The sequence below is a fragment of the Coregonus lavaretus genome, assembly GCF_964263955.1.
Source record: "Coregonus lavaretus genome assembly, chromosome: 14".
NCBI classification, from domain to species: domain Eukaryota; kingdom Metazoa; phylum Chordata; class Actinopteri; order Salmoniformes; family Salmonidae; genus Coregonus; species Coregonus lavaretus.
The window spans coordinates 9,149,402-9,161,589 of NC_140001.1; the positions used below are offsets into that span (position 1 = coordinate 9,149,402).

Here is a 12,188-nt window from a genome sequence, read left to right on the forward strand (position 1 = left end):
TCTACAGGGTTCAAAGCGAGTGGCTTGTGACTGTGCACTCTCCCCCCTCACATACTCCCGAGTGGCGCAGTGGTCTAAGGCGCTGCATCGCAGTGCTAGCTGTGCCACTAGAGATCCTGGTTCGAATCCAGGCTCTGTCGTAGCTGGCCGTGACCGGGAGTCCCATGGGGCGGCGCACATTGGCCCTGCGTCGTCCAGGGTAGGGGAGGGAATGGCCGGCAGGGATGTAGCTCAGTTGGTAGAGCATGGCGTTTGCAACGCCAGGGTTGTGGGCTCGATTCCCAGTATGAAAAATAAAAAAATAATGTATGCGCTCACTAACTGTAAGTCGCTCTGGATAAGAGCGTCTGCTAAATGACTGTAAATGTAAAATCCTGCCCACACCGCTAACCTCCTCCCTTAACAGGGTTCAAAGCCATTGGCTTGTGACTGTGCACTCTCCCCCCTCACATCCTGCCCCCACCACTAAGCTGCTTCTAAACCAGTGACTGTGCTGTGAGGAATGCTGTAGTGGTCCAGCCTGTGGTCGTCTAGCCCTGCCAGGGCCCTGCTGCAGGCAGAACACATCAATCAACCAGGCATTGTCTTGCCCTGCCAGGGCCCTGCTGCACGCAGAACACATCAATCAACCACAGACACAGAGACCCACTCATCTCCCACCGCCCTGGGTACTCATCCTGCGCAGGTCCCTTCCCTCCACAGTTGGGTTGTAAGGCTCTGAGTGGGCATAAATCCACACAGCGCTGACTCTGTGACCCCCACTGAGTTTGATTTGGGGTCAGTTTCCGAGAAAGAAGAGACACAGGAAATGCTATAGCTGTCAAAGGGCCTGTGTGTGATATTCAGGGGTCACTTAACAGAAGCACAAATCATAAACGTTAGACCTAATGTTTTCATAAGAGAACGACGTGTGGTAAACTTGAGAGGGAAGTATGGTGCTTGTCCAACAGTTTTTCTGAAAGACGATGTAACGCTTTAGCCTAATTCTATACAGTATGCTTGTTGCTTTCATCAAGAGACTGTGAAGTGTGCTTGGTAACTAAGCATCCACTGTCTCTTTAGCTGTTCCTCCTCTATTTCGATATGATGATTACTTTTCACTGAATTGTGTCATCCACAAGGGAAATAAAAACGTCAACTGACTTGAATTAACTGTTTACCTCAGTAATCAGGGGCAGGCAGTGACAATCGAATCCTCAATGGCACCGTGAAAAGATAACTAACCACTTGGCACACCACATCATTTCAACGTTGACATTTGGGTAATATTTGGATGAAACGTTGATCAATGAGATTCTAACCTTTATTCACCCTCTCAAAAAGACAGCAAGAAGTTTGTTGAATTCTCACTGTCTTATCACTGTGCTTTCAACCATCCAAAAGCACAACCAAATTCCAATGGAAAAACAATGTCTGATTTTTGGTTTAGTTGTCATCTAAATGTATCACTGCGCATTCAACCATTTAAAAGCACAACAAAGTTCAAATGGGAATACAATGTCGAATATTTTATACTGTATATATACAACAACTTGTTATCACGCATTATCATCTAATAGCAGAACCAAATGACCTGGATTACAGTTGAGATTACATTAAAAGTATATGGTGCAAATGATCAATGCTGTTCGAGATTCTACACAGATTATTACAGCAATTGTGAAGATCTCCACAGACCTGCGACTTTTGCACGCAATATTGAACATGCACACTTTCCATTTAAAGGAGATGTATCTAATGCTTGGATAGTTTCATCTGAGCCACTGACTTAATCCTATTCTTTAATTTAAATGTTTTGGTTTAGTTGGAGACGTGACTCCAACATATAATTTGATAACTTGTCGACAAGTTAATATGCTGTCAATAGACTATTTACTGTATTGCAAAAGTGTGTGTTCACACAAAAAAGCCCCGAATAGCCCATGCCTGTGTAACAGTTGTTAAAGTACTTTGTGAATTTCACCAGGTTCATATATTAATATAGCATGTTGATTTGTTATTATGCATGCCAGCATCCTGGGAATAGAGGAGTGTGTACTTACGTTTTGCCCTGCGTGCTCAAATCATTTAGATGCACTATGAGAGGTAGGCACGCTTTTTCTGTCGTCTTCAGAAAAGTTAGATTCCTTTAAGCACAAAGTCATAAACACAGTGTTTTGTTCATGAATAATGTTGTATATTTAGAGTTTACTCATAAGTGGATGGTATTGTTAAGATGTAATTGTACTTTTTAGGATGATATTAACATTCTGAATTCAACATGTGGTTACTAGTTAGCTAAGGTATTGTATGTGCGAACGATGGCTAGCTCCTCGACTGATCCCAGTCCTTTGTATTATGCGTCTATGTTGTAGAAAGAGGAGACAATGGGCAGAACATATTTGTGCTCTACAAATATTTTGTATTTTCTTTTGGATGCAGAGAGAATTCTAATTAATTAAAACAGCCTGACCTCCGAAGTCCACGTCTATAGTCCCAATCAATCACACACAACGCAGAGCTAAAGCGGTGCAGTACAGCACTCAAATGAGTGTCTTGAAGAATGCCAACTAGATTTAATAGATATGTCTCTTACAGGTGCTGAAAAAGATATGGAGAAAGACAAGGCAACACAAAATTGTGAAAAACTGACATTTCATAGAATAACCTTTCACCGGCCAAACATTCTGGTCATTTAGCAGACGCTCTTATCCAGAGCAACTTACAGTAGTGAGCGCATACATTTTCGTATTAGTTCGTACTGGTCCCCCGTGCGAATTGAACCGACAACCCTGCCATTGCAAGTGCCATGCTCTACCAAATGAGCCACACAGGACAAACACAAAGAAAGATATCAACCATTTAAAAACATTCTCATAACATGATCCATTGGTCAAGCCAAGTGAAATAGAAAGCAATTTAATGAACAAATATTAAAACATTGATAACACATTTTACAATCCTGTTTACCTGGTTTGCATTCAGAATTTACTGTATATGGTAACTGCCTGGTGCTTGTTTCAGTGAACCCAAAAGAAACCAGAACATATCATTATGTAAGAACCATTTTACAACATAGTAAAAGAGACAGAAAGAAAAACGGGGGGGAGGGGGGGGGGGAGGGGGGTCTGTGGTTTATAAATTAAGACAGAGGCTGGCCAGTACACATGGCTCCTGTATATTTATTAAGACAGAGGCTGGCCAGTACACATGGCTCCTGTATATTTATTAAGACAGAGGCTGGCCAGTACACATGGCTCCTGTATATTTATTAAGACAGAGGCTGGCCAGTACACATGGCTCCTGTATATTTATTAAGACAGAGGCTGGCCAGTACACATGGCTCCTGTATATTTATTAAGACAGAGGCTGGCCAGTACACATGGCTCCTGTATATTTATTAAGACAGAGGCTGGCCAGTACACATGGCTCCTGTATATTTATTAAGACAGAGGCTGGCCAGTACACATGGCTCCTGTATATTTATTAAGACAGAGGCTGGCCAGTACACATGGCTCCTGTATATTTATTAAGACTGGCCAGTACACATGGCTCCTGTATATTTATTAAGACAGAGGCTGGCCAGTACACATGGCTCCTGTATATTTATTAAGACAGAGGCTGGCCAGTACACATGGCTCCTGTATATTTATTAAGACAGAGGCTGGCCAGTACACATGGCTCCTGTATATTTATTAAGACAGAGGCTGGCCAGTACACATGGCTCCTGTATATTTATTAAGACAGAGGCTGGGCAGTACACATGGCTCCTGTATATTTGTGTCTGCTGTGAAAGAGGGAGCTCAGGCTTAGTGGGAGAAAATAATAGGTTATTTTTTCTTCTCAGAGACAAAGAGAGAGCGAGACAGTTCTGGTGGGAAAGTGCTGAATCACTGAGAGGAGGGCTGGAGACTGGGAAGTAGGATGAATCATCATCATTCACCAGGCACTGTGAGCTAGGGGGGGGGGGGGGGGGGGGGGGGGGGGGGTAGTCTGAGTTATAGACCTGCCACTCTCAGGAGCTGGGACAGGGACTGTAGGGGAAGGAGAGGAGGGACTGGGGGGGGGGGGTTGAGGGACCTGGGACAGGGACTGTAGGGGAAGGAGAGGAGGGACTGGGGGGGGGGGGGGGGGGGTTGAGGGACCTGGGACAGGGACTGTAGGGGAAGGAGAGGAGGGACTGGGGGGGGGTTGAGGGACCCAGTTACCTTATAGCCTGTTTCAAACGTGTCTACACTTGAGACAACACATGTTATCTTCATACAAACATTCCCTTGTAAAGGCATGATACAAATGCGTTTCCCTAAACCCATGCGCCTCACTCACTCGCACATGCCTTTTGACTTCACAATGTCAGCAATGTAAAAAAACATTAAAATAAAGCAATGTCAAAAAAACATTTTAAAAAAGTAACTTTGTTGTCCACCTACAGTCCTATTTCAAGGTCGATCAAGGACGGGGTTAATAGACATTGGCACATATTACACAGTGACGCCGGCTTTGGGAAAGCGTTTTGCTATAAGAGACCCTCAAATTTACGGAATTGTTCAGTAAGGTCAGATTCGCATAAGAAAAAATTATCACATTTTATGTCTATCATTCCTGATGGCAATTTCCTTCGTCACAACTGTGTCCACTGGTATGCCATGATCAGAGGGAACTCTCTTCTCCGTCGCCGTTCAGGTGAGAGGATAAAGGTCCGAGGTAGAATAACATGCAACACGAAATATGTTGTATATCTCCTTCAGTGTTCCTGTAACCTTGTATTATGTGGGTAAGACCAAACAGGAACTTCAGACAAGGACATGTGACCATAAGAGCTCCATTCACAACCATGATGAAAAATCACCTGTTGCCAGGCATTTCAATAACCATAATCATGAACTAAGTACCTCACGTTATATGGGCATTGCATTGGTGAAGGCGCCATGTGGGGAGGAGATAGGGATAAATGACTTCTCCAAAGAGAGACATATTGGATAGACCGCTTGGGAACTCTTGCCCCAGCAGGTCTTAATGAGGAATGTTATTTTTCTTGTTTTTTGTAGAAGGTTCTAAATAGGCCAAACATTTTGTTAATGACATCATAATGTATTTGTATTGTGTGTCTATTTTTATTTGATTGTCATGTTTCCCCCACAGCTCCTCCTCTGGGATCTCTTGATTGGGCCAATACTGACTGTGAACTTATGATGATGCCCACCTGTGAGGTCTGGTTGCCATGACATTGACTGCCATTGCCTTGCTTGCTGAAGAAGGGCTCATACCCCAAACGTTCGTGCGGCAATAGAAATATGTCAATTTAAGTTGATTTACCGTAGTGCTGTCCTGTTCTTTGGGTTATATAGGAGGATCCAGCACCTGATTTAAGTTTATAAGGTGGAGCCGAGCACATTGTTTATCTTTCCATGACCCTGTAAAACAACACATTTCAATGCACCTATCTGGTGTATGTGACAGTAAAACATCTTATTATGTATTTATGTGCTTCCTTCAGCCATATCAGTGGTCCTCTGTAGCTCAGCTGGTAGAGCACGGCGCTTGTAACGCCAAGGTAGTGGGTTCGATCCCCGGGACCACCCATACACAAAAAAAAATGTATGCACGCATGACTGTAAGTCGCTTTGGATAAAAGCGTCTGCTAAATGGCATATTATTATTATTATTATTATCCTCCTCAGAGCCAATGGTGGACATATTTCCTCCCTTCAAATTTTGAGAAGTAAAGATCTATTTCTGCTGCAGCTCCCCTCACAACTCCTGACATAAGTAGCTGATGACAAGTGTTGGCTGGTGGTTGTTACTGGCCATCCCCCAGGACAAACAGACAGACAGACCACCAACAGTCAGATCTGTGGCAGCTCCACCTGCATCAGTTACACCAGGCCACGGAGTGATAACAATCACACAAGCAAAATAAACACTGCACATTTCAATCTTCAAATCAAACTATTGGAAGAGAGCAACAACACAAACAGAAAGTCCAAGGTTGAGGCTAGAAGTGTCTAATCAAAATAGTTTGGATTGTTACTGAGTATTACCCCAAGAGGAAGAGAGAGAAAACTGTTGAAAGTTGTTTAATACTGCAGTGGGCTAAATCAGGGTCACACAGAGTGATTCTTGGTAGTCTTAAACAAATCTACTTTTAAACAAAAGTATACACCTCACACACATGGTTATGGGCTTAAAACAAAGAAGACACCTGTACCATGTCAGATATAGAGTTGAAATGTATAACATTTTGAGTTTGCATCCCAATATTACACTTTATATACATTACAGAAGAATGAAATATAACAAAACTGTCTGACATAGAAACACCAGATTTTCATCGGATTTATTCAAATAATCTTAATTAACTAAAGGAATAATAAGAAGGGAATCTCTGCAGAGCCCATTACATGGTGTTCTCAGTGTCAAACAATCCTTTATCTTCAGCTAGTAATACTCCCTCTGTCTCTCAGCTTTGGCCCCCTCAAAAAAAAGTTTATATCCATTAACCAAGATTAGCAATTTACGAGGTCAGTGGTTAGAGGTCAGTTCAAAGCGCACCCACACTCATGCACACAGACACACTCAAGTACACACACACACACAGACACAGACACACTCACGCACACACACACACAGACACAGACACACTCACGCACACAGATCACTGGCTCTCACTTCGCAGATCAAACACGTTCCCTATTTGGACATTTCAGTCTGGGTAATTGAATTTGTTTGTGATCTGAACTTTCATCATAAAGGGATGTCACGCCCACACACGAAGACCTCTGCATTTTTATTGCACTCTATTGATATAAACATTTCCTGGCGTATGGGTGTTTATTTTCAAATGTAATTAATACAGAAACCTGCCGTATTTTCCGTAAGGTGATACCATCAGAATGTTGCAGATAGAAATGTAATGAATAGAGACGATTCAATACCCTATTCAACTTGACAGACAATTCTATTTGCTCTATACAGTGGATTTCTATCTGACCGTTCTTCAACGTTGCACGCTCCTGAACTGGCCCCTGACGCTGGGTTGGCACCAGTGCTTCCTTGCCAGCTTGGTGAGGCAGCTCTTTCTGATTAGGCCTAAGACTGTGGAACTCCCTTCCTTATTATACAAACCCCATCTTTATTCAATGGCTGTTAACTACACAATAAACTCTCTATTGTTTTACACCACTTTTGGTCATTCATCAGACTTCCTCAGTTTCATTCTTATTTATGGTAATCTTCATCAGCGCCAATTGAGAATGCATTGAGTAGACTGTTAGCTGTCATAGAACTTAGCGTAATGTGCAACCCACGAATACTGTGTTTGACCTTGTATCCTGAACATATACAGTACATTTTTACAGGTTTTATGATCAGGTATTACCTCATCTATAGTTCATCCTCCCTCCGCCTCCCGCCACTTCTGCAGACACAAGCAGAAATGTTCAGACCTCTCCATGGACCAGAATTCTCAGACTGTGTAGAACAAGTTTGTGAAATTGCCCCAGGAGACTGCGTGACCCCACAGCCACTCAGCAATTCCACATCCTGCGTTACGCAACTCTCACACAAGTTCTCCTCTCTTTATGTTCAACTGCTGACATTTACCATAGACTGTTGCCAGACGCTCTAAACGCAATCACAATTGAATCAAGACAGCCCGATGTAAAATAGCTGTTGAAATATTTATTAACAATGTTACAGAAACCTTTAGCAACAGGTTTGTTGGTGCTGGCTCATGTCCTAAAAACTAAACAAAAACATTTACACCCAGGAGAGATCAAATCAGTTTCAAAAAGTGTGTCAAGGACTTTTACACATTAATTTAGTAAAACATTGATATATTCATATAAAAACAGACACTGGCTTTCATGACATCAAACAACTAACGAAAACAAAAACTCTTCTATTCAAAAAACGTGATGTTTTAGTGCAAAGGCAGTAGAAATATAAAAACACTTGTGTTGTTCTCTGTGGTATAAAAACGTGGGAGGCTAGAGGTGTGTGTCTGCGATGGGGATGCGTCTTAGTTCTACTATCTGAGACGGGGCTGTACTCCCACTGTCATGGCTCCCGTGGATCGACTCATTGTCGCTCAGATTAAGGCCCGATCCTGACAGGGGGAGAGAGATAGAGACAGCACATGTCAAGCATCACTTATTGATAATGTTATCTCTGGTCCAAGGCATTAACAAAACATCAAGTCATTTGTTCTTTGTATACCGAAGATTTCAACATCAACACCTTCTGCAGTGTCCTGAGTGAAAGGTGAGTGTGATCGATAATCAACAACCAAATGAACACTTTACGTAACTTATCATATTTCAACATTACCAAAGGTAAAGGGATGAACAATGGGGTGTCCCAAATAGCACCCTATTCCCGAGTGGCGCAGCAGTCTAAGGCACTGCATCTCACTGCTTGACCCCCTGGTTCGATTCCAGGCTGTATCACAACCGGCCGTGATTGGGAGTCCCACAGGGCGGCGCACAATTGGCCCAGCGTCGTCCGGGTTTGGCCGGTGTAGGCCATCATTGTAAATAAGAATTTGTTCTTAACTGACTTGCCTAGTTAAATAAAGGTTAAATAAAATAAATAATAATACAAATCATGCACTACTTTTGACCAGGACCATTGGGGGAATATGGGAATATGATGTCGTTTGGAATGCACTCATTGTGATGTAATCCAAAGAATGACCACCAGATGACCTGCTCAGGTATTTCAAGGATCATGTAAAAAAAGCAAGTTATTTGAAAATATATAGGTCCATTATAATTTCTACATACTTTCTATCTAGCCTGGAGTGCCCCACCCCGCTCCATTTTGTTTAACCTTGAAGAAAACAGAAGAGTGCTTCAGGTGTTCCACAACAACCACAGCTGGTCTTGGAGGCACTCTGATCAAGGCATAATAGCAAATATTTGTGGTTATACGTTTTCCTTTATGCTTTTCAATCTTGTTTAACCTCTTAAGGATCGGACCCTTTTTTTCAATTATCGCCTAAAATGACATACCAAAATCTAACTGCCTGTAGCTCAGGACCTGAAGCAAGGATATGCATATAAGACATGTCTATGTCCTGGAAAGTTTGCTGTTACTTACAACAGTCATGCTAATCACATTAGCGCACATTAGCTCAATCGTTCCGTATATGGGACACCGATCCCGTAGAGGTTAACCTGTTGAATGAATCTTGATTGGAGTTGTTTTACCAGTAAGAGTGGAGTTAAAATGTAAATGCCACCCCATCCATATCTGTATTCATCTTGAGGCTGAATGTTGGGGTGTACTGATGGGTGACAGAGAAGTCAAGGCAAGGCCAGAGAAATGCTAACTCATCCTCCATAACAACTGTCTATTAGAATACAGTGTACACACACACACACACACACACACACACACACACACACAATCCATGTGACAGACGGTTGAAGAAGGGTTAGCTCTCCTCTCCCCGATGCTTTTATTTACGGTAACATTACCCTCTCTACCTAAACCACTCTCATTAACACCTCTGACTCCCTCCAAGTCCGTTGCCGCCAGGGGGACTTTTAATTTAGCGTTGCCGTGGTGACGGACACCTGTTTTTCTGGGAGTGGATACTGGGGCCCGGTTAGCACTGAGGTGCCAGATTAACCACTGTTTAGCACGGGGCCCTTCAGGGACCAATCAATCAGGGGCCCGGCTGGCCACCACGAGGAAGGGTCAAATCCCTTTCCGTGATATGGCACGGCTACCAGGCTTGACTGGTATATAAGGTAATGTCACATCTCTTTCCATGGGGTGTGTTTCTACGAACAGAGATCTTAATTGGAGAGAGAGAGGGAAGGTTAATAAAACTAACACGTGTCCTCTCAAAAAAATCAAACTACAGTGAACGTAGTAGCTATGTACAGCGAAGACACGTCTCATCTAAACTGTATGATGATGTTACGCTATGATAATAGCAAACATAACATGACTCTTTCACAGATCACCGCAAGCTTGGTCACTACAAAAGAGCCATGACATCACCATTCAATTGTTGCGTCCCAAATGGCACCCTATTCCCTTTATAGTGCACTACTTTGGACCAGAGCCACCTTTATAGTGCACTACTTTGGACCAGAGCCACCTTTATAGTGCACTACTTTGGACCAGAGCCACCTTTATAGTGCACTACTTTGGACCAGGGGCTATATATATTTCCTAGAGAAACAGAAAACAAAAGAAGTACTGAGCACTACTTGGCATGTGTTCAGTTGGGTCTACCACTTGTTATTCAGGCAGCGTGGAACGATTCCTCTGTGACTTGAGAATTGGAGCGGTGATATATCAGTCTACTGCTAGCCCCTTATCTCATTAAACATTGATGACTGAGGAAAAACGGTTCGTACGGCCGCAGGATTAAATCTCCGCAGAGGAGTGATTGAGCAGGGCCAGCAGTAATGGCTACACTCACATGCACACAATACAGGCATGCATACACACTCATGCAAGCACACACACACACACCTGTGTACATGCGCACACACACACTAAATCACACAAAGGTTAAAAAGCCATATGTGAGTCACCTATATTCCAGATAGAGAAAATGTATGCTTAAGTAAAAATTGGAACTTGAACCTATGAGGGAATAAGATGTGATTTGTATGTTTACTGAGTCATTGGAACTTTAGCCTACGAGGGAATAAGATGTGATTTGTATGTTCTCCCAAGTTTTCCCATGTCACCCCGCTCCTCCGCACACTCCTCTGGCTTCCAGTCAAAGCTCGCATCCACTACAAGACCATGGTTGTGCTCAGTCCCCTCCTGTACTCTCTGTTCACCCATGACTGCATGGCCAGGCACGACTCCAACACCATCATTAAGTTTGCCGACGACACAACAGTGGTAGCTCTTCTCTCTCCTGGCACCCCAATGGTGGAACCAGCTTCCCCCTGAAGCTAGGATAGCAGAGTCCCTGCCCATCTTCTGAAATCATCTGAAACCCAACGTCTTCAAAGAGTCTCTTAAATAATCCCACAGCACCCCACATATTCTGTACCAAATATTACATTCTGGTTTTCTGATGTATCAAATACTTATGTCATGTAACAAAATGCAAATGAATTACTTAAAAATCATATAATGTGATTTTCTGGATTTTTGTTTTAGATTCCGTCTCTCACAGTTGAAGTGTACCTATGATAAAAAATTACAGACCTCTACATGCTTTGTAAGTAGGAAAACCTGCAAAATCGGCAGAGTATCAAATACTTGTTCTCCCCACTGTATACTGAGTCATTGGAACTTTAGCCTACTAGGGAATAAGATGTGATTTGTATGTATACTGAGTCATTGGAACTTTAGCCTACTAGGGAATAAGATGTGATTTGTATGTATACTGAGTCATTGCATTTTTCATTTCTCCCATTACACCATTATGGTGTTGATGAGTAGGACAAGGAGTTTCTCCTGAGCATGTGACCTGACCAGGAATAACTCTGGACCCTAGTTATTGACTTCATACAGGCTATTGATGACTGATGAGGAATACTTGTGCAGGATAAGCAATAAGCTGTGTTCCAAATGGCAACGTATTCCCTACAAAGTGGGCATTAGTCAAAAGTAGTGCACTATATGAGGGGGTTAAGGTGGGATTGATATGGTAAGGGATCAGTTTGTGTTTTGCCCGGCTACTTGTTTGTCTGTATAAACTTCCAAATGCCAAATAAAAAAAAACGTAATAAAAAAAAGTTGTGCACTATATAGGGAATATGGTGCCATTTGGGATTCAGCTATGATGATTCATACCTGTCTTTAAGGCAAATATGAGGTCATCAAAGTCCTGGGACTCATCGTCGGCCACTAGGTTGGTGTTGATGAAGCCTCCGTTGGTGGCATAGGCTACGCCCTGAGGGCTCTGCTTAAACACACTGCTGGGCTGGCTGTCCGGACGCAGAGACGCATGCTCCCAGTCCGCAGACACCTGCCACACACACAGGGACGCACGCAAGAACACACAGCCGCAGGCAAGTACACACACACACACGTTTCCAGACTGAATATGCCGTTATCAATGACAGCCACTCCAACAAATTGAAATGACAGAGCCTAAAGTTCGTCAGGGTTACATTTCTACAGTGCATTTTATGAGCTAACATTTAGAGTATTTGGAGTGCTAAGTGGGTGTCCTCGTGGCTTTATGACACACACCAGTCCCATTCTGGCACCAAGTCAGCTCTGGG

General features: G+C 43.0%; 1 protein-coding gene across 1 annotated transcript in view; it reads right to left on the reverse strand.

Annotated features, from left to right (window-relative positions):
- Positions 1 to 7,639: 7,639 nt before the first annotated feature.
- The window catches only part of LOC311141779 (adhesion G-protein coupled receptor V1-like), a gene marked incomplete at its 5' end in the record, with an annotated part of 180,849 nt that continues 176,300 nt past the window's right edge, over positions 7,640 to 12,188 (reverse strand). Inside the window, 2 exon segments of the mRNA XM_084177232.1 lie at positions 7,640 to 8,086; positions 11,755 to 11,929. Coding sequence (XP_084033358.1) covers positions 7,968 to 8,086; positions 11,755 to 11,929 — 294 coding nt within the window. The 3' untranslated portion in view covers positions 7,640 to 7,967.